This window comes from Chiloscyllium plagiosum, unplaced genomic scaffold, assembly GCF_037043375.1.
Source record: "Chiloscyllium plagiosum isolate Xiang-an unplaced genomic scaffold, Cpla_swu_hap1 HiC_scaffold_32, whole genome shotgun sequence".
NCBI lineage: Eukaryota > Metazoa > Chordata > Chondrichthyes > Orectolobiformes > Hemiscylliidae > Chiloscyllium > Chiloscyllium plagiosum.
This window is the reverse complement of record NW_028270170.1, coordinates 3,196,690-3,212,522: the sequence shown is the minus strand read 5'-3', so window position 1 is coordinate 3,212,522 and position 15,833 is coordinate 3,196,690. Positions and strand designations below refer to the sequence as shown.

General features: G+C 48.1%; 1 protein-coding gene across 1 annotated transcript in view; it reads right to left on the bottom strand.

Moving 5' to 3' along the window:
* LOC122539721 (kelch-like protein 10) overlaps nt 1-15,833 on the bottom strand; it is a 25,839-nt gene extending 10,006 nt beyond the window's left edge. Inside the window, exons 1-2 of the mRNA XM_043674739.2 lie at nt 15,395-15,833; nt 11,777-12,394 (exon numbers count right to left, since the gene is read on the bottom strand). Of these exons, the coding sequence (XP_043530674.1) occupies nt 11,777-12,394; nt 15,395-15,814 (1,038 nt within the window). The 5' untranslated portion in view covers nt 15,815-15,833. The remainder of the gene's footprint in view (nt 1-11,776; nt 12,395-15,394) is intronic.

Sequence of the window (15,833 nt, the reverse complement as noted above, 5' to 3'; positions counted from 1 at the left end):
AGTACTTTGCCCCCAATACCATGCGTCCTAATTTTACTCACTAACCTCCTGTGTGGGACTTTATCAAAAGCTTTCTGAAAGTCCAGGTACACTACATCTACTGGATCTCCCTCATCCATCTTCAGAGTTACATCCTCAAAAAATTCAAGAAGATTAGTCAAGCATGATTTTCCCTTCATAAATCCATGCTGACTCTGTCCTATCCTGTTACTACTATCCAGATGTGCCGTAATTTCATCCTTTATAATAGACTCCAGCATCTTTCCCACCACTGAGGTCAAAGTTGAAACTTTATTGCTGGAACAGCACAGCAGGTCAGGCAGCATCCAGGGAACAGGAGATTCGACGTTTCGGGCACAGGCCCTTCTTCAGGAATGAGCAGAGAGTGTTCAGCAGGAGAAGATAAAAGGTAGGGAGGAGGGACTTGGAGGAGGGGAGTTGGAAATGTGATAGGTGGAAAGAGGTCAAGGTGAGGGTGATAGGTCGGAGTAGGGTGGAGGCGGAGAGGTCAAGAAGAAGACTGCAGGTCAGGAAGGCGGTGCCGGGCTGGAAGGATCCGGCTGAGACAAGGTGGGGGGAGGGGGGATGAAGAAACTGGTGAAGTCCAAGTTCATCCCCTGCGGTTGGAGGGTTCCCAGTCGGAAGATAAGATGCTCCTCCTCCGACCGTCGGGTTGTTGTGGTTTGGCGGTGGATGAGTCCAATGACCTGCATATCCTCGGTGGAGTGGGAGGGGGAGTTGAAATGCTGTGCCACAGGTTGGTTGGGTTGGTTCGTCCGGGTGGCCCAGAGGTGCTCTCTGAATCGCTCCGCAAGTAGGCGGCCTGTCTCCCCAATATAGAGGAGGCCACACCGGCTGCAGCGGATGCAGTAGATGATGTGGGTGGAGGTGCAGGTGAATCTGTGGCGGATATGGAAGTTTCCCTTGGGGCCTTGGAGAGAAGTGAGGGGGGAGGTGTGGGCGCAAGTGTTGCACCTCCTGCGGTTGCAAGGGAAGGTGCCGGGAGTGGTGGTTGGGTCGGTGGGGGGTGTGGATCTGACAAGGGAGTCGCGGAGGGAGTGGTCTCTACGGAAAGCTGATAGGGGAGGGGAGGGAAATATATCCTTGGTGCTGGGGTCTGTTTGGAGGTGGCGGAAGTGACGGCGGATGATGCGCTGTACATGGAGATTGGTGGGGTGGTAGGTGAGGACCAGTGGGGTTCTGTCCTGGTGGCGGTTGGAGAGGCGGGGCTCAAGGGCGGAGGAGCGGGAAGTGGAGGAGATGCGGTGGAGGGCACCGTCGACCACGTCGGGGGGGAAATTGCGGTCCTTGAAGAAGGAGGCCATCTGTGTTGTGCGTATTTTGAACTGGTCCTCCTGGGAGCAGATGCGGCGGAGACGAAGGAATTGGGAGAATGGGATGGCGTTTTTACAGGGGGCAGGATGGGAGGAGGTGTAGTCCAGGTAGCTGTGGGAGTCGGTAGGTTTGTAGTAGATGTCCGTGTTGATTCGGTCGCCTGAGATAGAAACAGAAAGGTCTAGGAAGGGGAGGGAGGAGTCCGAGACTGTCCAGGTGAATTTGAGGTCGGGGTGGAAGGTGTTGGTGTAGTGGATGAACTGTTCAACCTCCTCGTGGGAGCACGAGGTAGCGCCGATACAGTCATCAATGTAGCGAAGAAAAAGATGGGGGGTGGGGCCAGTGTAGTTGCGGAAGATGTCTTTTTCTTCGCTCTGGCCCCACCCCCCATCTTTTTCTTCGCTCAATCCATCTTCCGCAACTACACTGGCCCCACCCCCCATCTTTTTCTTCGCTACATTGATGACTGTATCGGCGCTACCTCGTGCTCCCACGAGGAGGTTGAACAGTTCATCCACTACACCAACACCTTCCACCCCGACCTCAAATTCACCTGGACAGTCTCGGACTCCTCCCTCCCCTTCCTAGACCTTTCTGTTTCTATCTCAGGCGACCGAATCAACACGGACATCTACTACAAACCTACCGACTCCCACAGCTACCTGGACTACACCTCCTCCCATCCTGCCCCCTGTAAAAACGCCATCCCATTCTCCCAATTCCTTCGTCTCCGCCGCATCTGCTCCCAGGAGGACCAGTTCAAAATACGCACAACACAGATGGCCTCCTTCTTCAAGGACCGCAATTTCCCCCCCGACGTGGTCGACGGTGCCCTCCACCGCATCTCCTCCACTTCCCGCTCCTCCGCCCTTGAGCCCCGCCCCTCCAACCGCCACCAGGACAGAACCCCACTGGTCCTCACCTACCACCCCACCAATCTCCATGTACAGCGCATCATCCGCCGTCACTTCCGCCACCTCCAAACAGACCCCAGCACCAAGGATATATTTCCCTCCCCTCCCCTATCAGCTTTCCGTAGAGACCACTCCCTCCGCGACTCCCTTGTCAGATCCACACCCCCCACCGACCCAACCACCACTCCCGGCACCTTCCCTTGCAACCGCAGGAGGTGCAACACTTGCGCCCACACCTCCCCCCTCACTTCTCTCCAAGGCCCCAAGGGAAACTTCCATATCCGCCACAGATTCACCTGCACCTCCACCCACATCATCTACTGCATCCGCTGCAGCCGGTGTGGCCTCCTCTATATTGGGGAGACAGGCCGCCTACTTGCGGAGCGATTCAGAGAGCACCTCTGGGCCACCCGGACCTTCCAACCCAACCAACCTGTGGCACAGCATTTCAACTCCCCCTCCCACTCCACCGAGGATATGCAGGTCATTGGACTCATCCACCGCCAAACCACAACAACCCGACGGTCGGAGGAGGAGCGTCTTATCTTCCGACTGGGAACCCTCCAACCGCAGGGGATGAACTTGGACTTCACCAGTTTCTTCATCCCCCCTCCCCCCACCTTGTCTCAGCCGGATCCTTCCAGCCCGGCACCGCCTTCCTGACCTGCAGTCTTCTTCTTGACCTCTCCGCCTCCACCCTACTCCGACCTATCACCCTCACCTTGACCTCTTTCCACCTATCACATTTCCAACTCCCCTCCTCCAAGTCCCTCCTCCCTACCTTTTATCTTCTCCTGCTGAACACTCTCTGCTCATTCCTGAAGAAGGGCCTGTGCCCGAAACGTCGAATCTCCTGTTCCCTGGATGCTGCCTGACCTGCTGTGCTGTTCCAGCAATAAAGTTTCAACTTTGATCTCCAGCATCTGCAGACCTCACTTTCTCCACCACTGAGGTCAGACTAACTGGTCTATAGTTTCCTGCTTTCTCTCTCCCACCTTTTTTAAAAAGTGGTATAACATTAGCCACCCTCCAATCCTCAGGAACCGACTCCGAATCTATTGAACTCTGGAAAATAATCACCAAATCACCAGAGCCCCAGCCACACCTTGCCCTAGCTCTTGTCCTTCAGGTGTGGATCTAGAATGTGTCAGAGGATGTTTCACTGATAGCTGACATCACAACAGATTCCAATTCCATTGTCCCACCATGTTCTCGTACACACACATATTGTAGAGTATCTCAGGAAGAACCTGGACGAATATTTCCCTAATTTTCCCAGTCTATTTATGCCAAAACTAATTGTAAATTACATTGTTATCTTGATTGATATCAAACTGAAGACAACTCAAGGCTTGGGACTCGGGCAATTATATATGACATAGTGTCACACCAGGCACTGTATTTACCACTGAAGGAGTTTGCAACTTGTGTTTTTAGAAAACTTTTAAAATGAATAAAAATGGATGCTACTGCAGGTTCAGAATGAGAACTGAACCTTAATTTAAGCTGCAAGTATAGACATTAGCTCATTGAGGACTCATCTTGAAAGCCCTGTTAATGTATTCATTCTATCTACCAGTAAGTATCTATTATTCTTGGTACTTATCTCAAATTTCTGCTCAACTCCAAGACAAAGTGGGGGATCCCTACAGAGCAGGCAGTGCTGGAGGGGTTATTAATGCTTTATAAACATATGAATAGGTCGTTCAGCTCCTCAAGCCTGATCTGCCATTCAAAGGAACATTACTTTTGTGTTTGTGTTTTGAATTCCATGTTTCCATCTGATTCCCTGCCTAACAAATGTGCATTTAGCTCCATCTTAAAAATATTCAATGACTCCATGCCACCACCTTGTGAGGCAGAGATTTCCAAAGTTACATAAACCTCAGAAAGAAAATAAATTCTCATCTGTGTCCCCAGTTCTAGGCTCACTCACAAGAGGAAACATCTTTATGTTATTCTATATTTGTTTAGTGATGGGAAAGTTAGAATATCTCAGCCAAAACTTTTCAAACCATCTCTGGAGATGGTTGATATTATATCAGGGAAAGTTCGGAATGTGGAGGGGGCTTTGGTTGGTTATAGTACAAGATTGTGTTTGTGTTTAGGTAATTTCTGGATCTGCAGATTGTTAAAGGAGCAGAAATGGCTTTTCGTATAGTGATGTGTTCTTCCTGTCAGATGTGGGAGATCAGGGACAATTTGAATGCAACTATGTCTGCAGAAAGTATGTTTGCTTGCGAATCTTATTGGACCAGATTGATCAGCTGGAGTGGCAGTTTGAGGTAGTGAGGAGTTTACAAGAGCAAGGGGATGTAATGCATGGCAGTTTCAGGAAGGTGGATACACTGCAGATACAGTCAGGTAGATGGTTGACCGCTAGAAATGGCAGGAGAGGTAGCCAGGGGTTGCCTGTGACTATTCCCATCTCAAACAGGTATCCCATTTTGTATACAATGGGGGGAATGGCCTTTTAGGAGAGTATAGCACTGACAACCAGGTTTCTGATAATGTGACTGGCTCTATTGCAATGAGGGCTATGTCAGATTCCAAGCTATTGATTATAATAGGGAACTCCCTAGTTTGGAGCACAGACCGACATTTCTGCAGTCATCAGCGAGATATCAGGATGGTGTGTTGGCTCCCTGGGGCCAGGGTCAAGGATATTTCAGAGATGGTAAAGAATACTCTGAAAAGGGAGAATGACCAGCAGGAGCTTGTTGTGCATAGTTGTACCAATGACATGGGTAAGGAAAGGATGAGATTCTGTTTTAGAAATCTGTGTCCAATAGGAAACTAAGTCGGAGGTTAAAATGTAGATCCTTGGGGGTACTAATATCTGGGCTGCTACCAGTGCTATAAACTAGTGAGAATAGGAATAGGGGGATAGATCAAATGAATGCGTGGCAGAGGAGCTAGTTCAAGGATTCACACTTTTGGACCACTGGAATCTTTTCAGGGGTAGAAATGATCTGTATAAGAGGGATGGGTTTCACCTGAATTGGGAGGGGACCAATATCAGGGATGGACCAATATCCAATCTCAGGGATGGACTGAACTGACAGTTTAATTTTCCACGGTATAGAGGCTACAGGAAGGATAGAAAAAGAGGAAAAAGAGCAGGGGGAGTGGAGTTTTTGGTTAGGCTGTACTTACGGAGGATAGTCCTGGGTGGGAGGATATTCCTGGAAGATCATCCATTGAAGTTATATAGGTGGGACTGAGAAATAAGAAAGGAATGTTCGCCTGCTGGGATTATACTATTAGGCCCCTCAATAATCAGCTGGAAATTGAGAATCAAATATGTAAGGAGATCTCAGATAGCTGTAAGAATAATAGGGTTGTAATGGTAGGGGATTTTAACTTTCCAGACACAGATTGGGACTGTCATAGTGTTAAGGACTTGGAAGGGGAGGATTTTGTTCAGTGTGTACAATAATGTGGATGTATCTACTAGAGAAGGAGCAATAAGGCATGGCAGGTGACAAAGCTATCAGTAGGGGAGTACTATGGGCAAGTGATCATAATTATATTAGTTTTAAAATAGTTATGGAAAGGATAGAACTGATCAAAAAGTTAAAGTTCTCAATTTGAGTAAGGCTAGTTTTGATGGTATTGGACAGGAAGTTTCAAAAGTTGACTGGGAGAGGCTGTTCGCAGGTGATGGGACAATTGGAAAGTGGGAGGCCCTTAAAAATGACGTAATGAGAGGTCAGAGACACTACATTCTTGTTGGTGTAAAGGCAAGGCAGAGAGGTGTAGGGAATGCTGAATGACTAGAGAAATGGAGGCTGTGGTCAAAAAAAGGAGGCAAGTGTCAGGTTTAGACTGCAGGGATCAAGTAAAACCCTAGATGATCATAAGGGCACTTTGAGTATATTTAAGAGGGCAATCAGGAGGGCAAAAGAGGGACATGATATAGCTGTGGCAAATAGGATTGAGGTGAATCCGAAGAGACTCTATAAGTACATGAAGGGCAAAAAAGTAACTAGGGAGAGAATGAGGCCTCTAAAAGGTCAATGTGCCCATCTATGTGTGGAACCACAGGAGATAGATGAGAAACTAAAGAAATATTTTACATCAGTATTTCCTGTGGAGAAGGACATGAAAGCTTGAGAACTTGGGGAGATAAAGTGATATCTTGAAAAGAGCTCATATTACAGCAGAGGAGTGCTTAAAATTCATCAAGGTAGATAAATCCCCAGGACCTGATCAGACTTGCCTTTATTGGTCAGTATAGGGATTGGGAGCTGAAAATGTGTTGCTGGAAAGCGCAGCAGGTCAGGCAGCATCCAAGGAGCAGGAGAATCGACGTTTTGGGCATGAGCCCTTCTTAAGGAATGAGGAAAGTGTGCCAAGCAAGCTAAGATAAAACGTAGGGAGGAGGGACTTGGGGGAGGGGCATTGGAAATGCGATAGGTGGAAGGAGGTTAAGGTGAGGGTGATACGCTGGAGTGGGGGTGGATGCTGAGAGGTCAGGAAGAAGATTGCAGGTTAGGAAGGTGGTGCTGAGTTCAAGGGTTGGGACTGAGACAAGGTGGGGAGAGGGGAAATGAGGAAACTGGAGAAATCTGAGTTCATCCCTTGTGGTTGGAGGGTTCCTAGGCGGAAGATGAGGCGCTCTTCCTCCAGCCGTCGTGTTGCTATGGTCTGGCGATGGAGGAGTCCAAGGACCTGCATGTCCTTGGTGGAGTGGGAGGGGGAGTTGAAGTGTTGAGCCACGGGGTTGTTGGATTGGTTGGTCCCGGTGTCCCAGAGGTGTTCTCTGAAACATTTCGCAAGTAGACGGCCTGTCTCCCCAATATAGAGGAGGCCACATCGGGTGCAGCGGATGCAGTAAATGATGTGTGTGGAGGTGCAGGTGAATTTGTGGCGGATATGGAAGGATCCCTTGGGGCCTTGGAGGAAAGTAAGGGGGGAGGTGTGGGCGCAAGTTTTGCATTTCTTACAGTTGCAGGGGAAGGTGCCAGGAGTGGAGGTTTTTAGATTAGATTAGATTACATTACATTACAGTGTGGAAACAGGCCCTTCGGCCCAACAAGTCCACACCGACCCGCCGAAGCAAAACCCACCCATACCCCTACATTTACCCCTTACCTAACACTACGGGCAATTTTAGCATGGCCAATTCACCTGACCCTGCACATCTTTTGGACTGTGGGAGGAAACCGGAGCACCCGGAGGAAACCCACGCAGACACGGGGAGAACGTGCAAACTCCACACAGTCAGTCGCCTGAGGCGGGAATTGAACCCGGGTCTCAGGCGCTGTGAGGCAGCAGTGCTAACCACTGTGCCACCGTGCCGCCCACAGGTTGGGTTGGTGGGAGGTGTGGACCTGACGAGGGAGTCACGGAGGGTGTGGTCTTTTTGGAACGCTGATAGGGGAGGGGAGGGAAATATATCCCTGGTGGTGGGGTCGGTTTGGAGGTGGCTGAAATGATGACGGATGATGCGATGTATATGGAGGTTGGTGGGGTGGTCGGTGAGGACCAATGGGGTTCTGTCCTGGTGGCGATTGGAGGGGCGGGGCTCAAGGGCGGAGGAGCGGGAAGTGGAGGAGATGCAGTGGAGGGCATCGTCGATCACGTCTGGGGGGAAATTGCGGTCTTTGAAGAAGGAGGCCATCTGAGTTGTTCGGTATTGGAGCTGGTCCTCCTGGGTGCAGATGCGGCAGAGACGAAGGAATTGGGAATGTGGGATGGCGTTTTTACAGGGGGCAGGGTGGGAGGAGGTGTAGTCTAGGTAGCTGTGGGAGTCGGTCGGTTTATAGTAAATGTCTGTGTTGATTCGGTCGCCCGAGATAGAAATGGAGAGGTCTAGGAAGGGGAGGGAGGAGTCTGAGACGGTCTAGGTAAATTTGAGGTCGGGGTGGAAGGTGTTGGTAAAGTGGATGAACTGTTCAACCTCCTCATGGGAGCACAAGGCAGCGCTGATACAGGAATTTCTCATAGGAATTGGGAGGTCATGTTGTGGCTGTACTGGACATTGGTGAGGCCACTTTTAAAATACTGTGTATAATTCTGGTTACCATTCTTAGGAAAGATATTGTGAAACTTGAGAGGGCGCAGGAAAGATAAACAAGGATATTGCTGGAACTGGAGGGATTGAGTGATAAGGAGAGGCTGAATAGGTTGGGGTTTCTTTCCCTGGAGCATCAGAGTATGAGGGGTGACCTTGTAGACGTTTATAAAATCATGAAAGGCATGGATAGCATGAATAGCGTAGCTCTTTGTTCTAGAGTGGAGAAGTTCAAAACTAGAGGGATTAGGTTTAAGGGGAAAGATTTTAAAAGGACCTAAGGGGTAACTATTTCACACAGATCATGGTGCATATATGGAAAGAGCTGCCCGAGGCAGTGGTGGAGGTGAGTACAATTACAACATTTAAAAGGCATCTGGATAGGTAAATGCACAGGAAAGGTTGAGAAGGATATTAGCCAAATCCTGGAAAATAGGACTAGGTCAGTTTGGGATGTCTGGTCAATGCAGATGAGTTGGACTGAAGGGTTTGCCTCCATGCTGTATGACTATGTGTGAAGACCGAATGGGCCAAAGAATCTGACTGTTGCTCAGTTACCTAATGCAGACATGTTGGCAATGTGGGTACTCATTTGTAGGGGAATGACTTTAACCTCACCTTCCATAGAACAGAATCCCTACAGTGCAGAAAGTGGCCATTCAACACATTGAGACTTTGCTGACACTCAAAAGTGCATCCCATCAGATCCCCATAACCCCACATTTATCATGGATAATCCACCTAGCCTGTTGAATCCCAGAAACTATGGGGCAATTTAACATGGTCAATCCACCTAGTGTACACATCTCTGGACTGTGGGAGGAAACCACAGCATCTGGTAGAAGCCCACACAGCAAACTCCACACAGATGGTCGCCCAAGGCTGGAATTGAACCTGTGTCCCTAGTGCTGTGTGACAGCAGTGCTAAACATTGTGCCACCATGCTGCACCTTCCTGATGGAAAAGAGCATCAGCCTGAAAGATCAGGCAGCAAATGTTTAGGAATAGGTCACAATTGTTGGGAGTACTTTTGGAGCATTGGTTCTATAAATAATCTCTAATGTGTGCAGAGTGAAGTCTGCTGAAAGGGTCAGGATGTCAGTCATACACTTTGTGGGAGCATGACTATGTGATATCAATAGTCATGAGAAGATTTGTAGCTCGGGTGCTCGTTGTTGTGGTTCTGTTCGCCGAGCTGGGAATTTGAGTTGCAGACATTTCATTCCCTGTCTAGGTGACATCCTCAGTGCTTGGGAGCCTCCTGTGAAGCGCTTCTGTGATGTTTCCTCCCCCATTTATAGTTATAAAACCACTATAAATGCCGGAGGAAAGATCACAGAAGTGCTTCACAAGAGGCTCCCAAGCACTGAGGATGTCACCTAGACAGGGAATGAAATGTCTGCAACTCAAATTCCCAGCTCGGCGAACATAACCACAACATCAAAACCCATTATGCAGGGGATAATTGCAGCCTCATGCCAGGAATCGAATCCGCAAAAGGATGACATTCTGGGCTAAATACTGATCTCCAATCTCTGGGACCTGGATTCATACCCAGCCAAAGGACCAGAGACTCCTTTTGTTGAGCCCCAGGCTTTTGTGAAATGAGTTTTAGCAATCTTAAACTAATTCCATTGGACATGTGGTTATATCTAGATATAAGGACACATGGATACTGTCAACGACAATGAAGAACACAGGGAACTGTACCCTGCTTAGCCTGGGTGGGTTTATAAGCTGCCAGAATGCCTGAAGAGGGGTGTTTCACTTCTCAGCTCTAATGCTATCATCCGCCTGAGTACAAAACAAAACTGTGACACTCATGAAATACAAGGTGAACCCGAGCACCTCTGGCCTTGTATATGGTTCTTGAGCTGGGAGAGGAAACAAACAAGGAGACTTGAACAAGATGCTATTTTCCAGGTCATTACTGCTCTAAAAACTTTTGACTCTTATAAGAGTCTGATTCCTTTATGTCAGCTATCCTCAGATATTGCACCTTGGTGACCATACACGATCCAGTATTGATGTCTAAGAGAGTGGCACAAAGTGGGCAATATCAAATCAGCCGCTCATAGTTAATGGAAATAAAGAGATTGCTAAGAGGCAATTGATCTAGTTTTGCATCACTGTCTGAAGATGAAATTTTAGGCCATGTCCTGGAGAGAATCAATATCTGATGTAGGCTTCTGTCATCAAACCATTCTCAGATACAAGGACCAGAATCCTGAAACTAGATAATGTTCCCCTGAGACCAGGACAGAATAGCGATGGAACATCCTTATGATGTGAGTGATGGAGAGGCCTGGGATATTTCAGGAAAATATCAGACTGTGGCAAGGGTGGTACTGTCTGCAGGTACAGAAACTGAGGCAGGAATGAAGCTTTGCCATGGCAATGATGATAGGTTCTTAATAACCGACTGGGTGCTTAAAAGTAATATCAGCCAAAATTGGTACGTTCCGCAGATTGAATGGGATAGCAGAGTCATCCACATTGAACCAGGAGTGAAAGGATTCTTGTGGTAATGACTCTACCTCTGGACGAGAAGGTTCTTGGTTCAACCCAACCAGCCCCAGTGTTGGGTGCCAGCTTGTCCCAACAGGTTAATGAACAATTTGAGGACCAGGATGAGGGGCTCATAGGACACATTAGTAGGTCCAGGTTCTGTGGCAGAACCTGTGTCGAATCAGGAATGATTCAGCATCCAATGCAGGAGGCCACTCAGTCCATTGCGACCATGCTGGCTCTTTCAGATCACTCCTAAGTGAACTCTACACATGTAAGATTTTGGTTTAGAAGAAGGGTTATTAGACTTGAAATGTTAACTCTGATTCTCTCTCCACAGACCTACTGAGTTTCGCCAGCAATTTCTGTTTTAGTTTCAGATTTCGGCTGTTTTAAGGCATAGTGGTAGTGTCCCTTCCTCTGGGCCAGGAGAAGCCCAGGTTCAAGTCCTACCTGCACAAGAGTTTGAATTAAAAAGAATATATAAACTGGGAGAGGAAGTGCATTTGACCCATTCCCTGGTGTTGCCCAAGACCGTGAAACCAGAGGTTCCCAGGTTTGAGCCATCGAACAAGCTGCATCTTGGTGTTCATTGGGAGGGAATGTGAAGGGGAGTCTTTTCCTTTCCCATGCTCTGGCTGCTGCAAGCTTTTTCAAGACCTCAGCTACCCCCATCTCATCCTCATCCCTGGCCCCAAGCCCTATCCCCATCTCCAGCCCCATCCCTGCACCCATCCTCCATTCCCATCTCCAGTCCAACCCCTAGCCCTATTTGCATGCCCTCTCCTCACCCACCAGTCCCATCATCATCCCTGTCCCAACACCGTCTGTGACCCCATCTACCACCCAATCCTCATCCCAGCTCCAAGTGTGACCCCATCCCAACCCCATATCCTCATCTCCATCCCTGCCGCGCCTCCAGCCCACTCCCATTGCTTGACCCCCCCATCTCCAGCCTTGGCCGTGCCCAACCCGCGACCTGCAGCCCTGCTGCCGGTACCTTGCCGTGGAGGGTGGTGGCACTGGCATCGCTTCGCTGTTCGTGCATGGGGGCGATGAGTGTCCACTGGTTAGTCTCGGGCTCGTACCGCTCGGCGGTGTTGAGGCGGACGTAGCCGTCGAAGCCGCCCATGGCGTAGATGAAGCTGTCGAGCACCGTGACACTGACATAGCAGCGGCGGGAGTGCATGGGCGCCACTTGCTGCCAACTCTTCTTGACCGGGTCAAAGCGCTTGACACTGTTGAAGTAATCGACGCTGTCGAAGCCGCCGATGATGTAGACGAAGCCGTTCAGGTAGGCGGCTCCGTGATAGGCCCGGGGACTCTCCTCCTCACAGGTCACATTGACCCAGCGGTCCGCCCGGGCATCGTAAGCCTCGATGGCGTTAGTGGGACTGCCCCCACTCCAGCCCCCGATGGCGAACAGGATGGAGTACGGCAGCCGGGGTCTGGTCAACGGGTTCCGGAAATCCGAGTTGGAAGGTCCGTTCATGTTCAGGTCGTACATGGCCTTCAGCGCGTTGATGATGATGGGCTTGCAGTCGTCGTTGTCCTTCACGTAGTCGTTGTTCTTCACGTTATTCATAAAGTATTCGGCATTCATCAGGGCCAGTCTGACCTGCCAGAGAGGGAGGGGTGGTCAGAATGATCAAAACCCGCGACCCCTACCTTACTTGCACAGCCCCTTCTCCGGCGCCACATAAATGCACACCAACAGAAATTACTGGAGAAACTCAGCAGGTCTGGCAGCTCTGTGGAGAGAGAGAAAAACACAGTTAACATTTCCGGGAATGTTGAAAGATGTGACGGGCACGTTTCTTTCACACAGTGATAGGAGCTTGGATCGCGCTGCCTGAGGCTGGTGGTGGAGGCAGAGACGATCGGGGCGTTTAAAGGACTTTGAGATAAGCACATCAATATGCAAAGAATGGAGGGATATAGACCAAGGGCAGGCGGAATGGATTAGTTTGATTTTGCATCATGTTCAGCACAACATTGTGGGCCGAAGGGTCTAACCCTGTGCTGTACAATGCTCTGTTCTGTGAGTCCAGTGACCCTTCTTCTGAACTGAGCACACTGGTCACTGGACTCAAAACAATAACTTTTTTTATTCATTCACAGGATATGGGCATCACTGGTTAGACCATCATTTGTTTATTGGCCATCCCTAATTATTCAGAGGGCAATTAAGAGTCAACCCTATTGCTATGGATCTGGAGTCAGATGTAGGTCAGACCAGATAAGGATGGCAGATTTCCTTCCCAAAAGGACATTAATGAGGCAGATGGGTGTTTATACAACAAAGGTTTCATTAACTCTATTTCGCCCTTCACAGATGCTACCAAACCTGCTGAGTTTCTCCAGTAATTTTTTTTTTTGTTTTATGGCAACATCTAAAGAGAGAGTAACAGAGATAATGTTTAGAGTCCGGTGACCCTTCTTCAGAACTGAGCAGACTGGGGCACTGGACTCAAAACATTAAGTCGGTTTTATTCAGTCGCAGGATGTGGGCGTTATTGGCTAGACAATCATTTATTGCCCAGAGGGCAGTTAAGAGGCAACCCCATTGCCGTGGGACTGGAGTGACATATAGGCCAGACCATGGCAGATTTCCATCCTTGAAGGACATTAGTGAATCATAGAGTTAGCATGGAAACAGACCCTTTGGTCCAACTTGATGGGCTTTTTCCTGAAAATCAACATTAGTTTCATTAATTCTGTTTCTCTCTTCACAGACAGTGCCAGACCTGCCAAGCTTCTCCAGCACATTCTGTTTGTGTGTGTTTCAGATCACCAGCATCAAAGATACTTTTGTTTTCAGTGTCACATAAATGTGACGACACAAACTGAGATGGCTCCTGGGGCAAAGGCATCACGCTACCTGGACCAAAGGCTCTAATTTCGGCTTTTTGCTGATCCCAAATGGAGGGAGGTTTTAGTTTGAACCATGTGGTGACCTCATTGTCCCAGAACACCCCCCCAGAAAGCGGGGATAGAACCAGTTCATGTTCATTTCTCAATGGTCCCTGCAGGAATGCACATGTCAGGCCTGGGGTAGGGGATAACCTGCCTCTGGGTTTCTCTCTGCTTCCCCCGAACATTCAGCAATCCAGGGAATTGTGAGTCTTAGGAATGACCTCCCTCAAAAGGAAGTGGATGCAGAATTTTCTGCAGATAGATTCTTTATGACTAAGGGGATAAAAGATAATCAGGGATACGCAACAATGTACAGTTGAGATTAAAATCAGATCAACCATGAACTTATTGAATGGTGGAGCATGCTTGATGTGCTGAATGACCTACTCTTGTTCCTTGTCTATAGCCTCAACCCAAGGAATGATCATGGGTGGAATGCAGGGGTAGTGGAAACGAGCCTGGCCCCATTGTGGAATGGGTGGGGGGACAGTAAAATACATAAGTAGCAAGGCTGATCCAAGGTTTCGATAACTAGGTCAGTTAATGCATGGGATGGAAATTTAAACAGTAAAGGTGAATTACAGCTTGTGTTTACAGGAGTTGAGTTGATGGGTTACTGGAGACGCTTACGGGAAACACAGTTAATGATATTGGCACATCCTAGGTAACGAGGAACAGTTACCACAAAGGCTCAATGGGAAAAGGCCACTCTCTCAGGTGCTTCCATCAAAGAACACTGAGGAATTGGAATCCTTGTAAAAGCCGGCGGTCTGTGGGTAACCACAGACATTTTACATGGAATCCATTGTGAATATAACCTACAATTATAGGGGTAGTGCTTGAGGAAACTCAGTGTCACAGACTTGACCGAAATAAAATAATTGTATTTCACTTTTAAGTGATGTCAAAATTGACATTACTTCGGTAAAATTTTATCAATAAAACATGCACTGAGAGAAACATGTATGTTGATAAGATTCTTCTACCCATTTATAATCAATCTGCAGAGATTAAATACAAAGACTTGGAATCACAAAATGCCATGAAGTGGTTAATTCTTTTTTCCCCCAGCTCCCTCTGAGCCAGCTGTCTGATTGAACAGGATGTCTGACACTCCTCTTGTTTTTTTCCCGTTACCCCCACACTACCGCCTCACTGTGGTAGAGCTAATATGAAGTGGTTAATAGGCTCCAGCTCCAGTAATCGCTATTTAGGATTAGATTGTTCCCATTGGTGAATTCTTCATCCACACAGCACCAGCTACTTCCTTGTGAGGAAGACAGCAATATATCCTCATGAAGAAGACTCTTTTAACCTCCATTAGGGAATGACTTGTATTATGCCATTATCATGGATGCCAAGATTGCAAGGGAAAATAACAATCTTGATTTTTAACTCAACAAAATCTTGAAGTTAAATGCTAATTATGTGTTGTACCCATGTACTTCAGCTGCGTGCTTTCCTGTTTATCGCCAGATTGATGGCTGCTTTCTAAGTGGACCAAGGCTTACCAGCAAGTAGTCCCATTGTAGGGCTGATAGAACCAACAAAACAGAACAGGGGTACTCCCAGTTGTGATAGGACTCAAGCTCAGGTGTAAGTGAAGGGACAGTATGCTAATTAATGCTTCCCACCAGTCTCTCTTTAACAACAAAAATATTTAACTGATACAAATGAAAGATACATCTAGCTCCTAATGTACCTTGGGCAGCAGTATGACAATGCACTTTTTCCTGAGGTCTGGGTCTTGGGCAATCCACTTGAGAATGGCATCAAATACTACATCTTCTTGTTTCACATTCAATTCATCCTTTTCAATGATGTCTCTGAGCTCAAAGGCTGACAGCTCTAGGAACTCCTCACTCACCTTCACTATCTCCTCAAAATGGTGTAGGATATACATGTAGGCTTTATGTCGGAGTTCTGGGCAGAAGTAGTAGTCTGCAAATTTGCAAATCCCGATGCAGTTTTCGAGGCATAACTGAGATTCAAGGAATTCACAACAAGCTCTGACAATTCCCAGGACATTGAACTGATCTGCAGCAGCCAGGAGTCTCTCAACATTTTCCACAGTGACTGGGACTGTCCGAGTGTATGCGTATTCTATGATGAGCTTCATCATGTCGGGGGATACCCCTGGA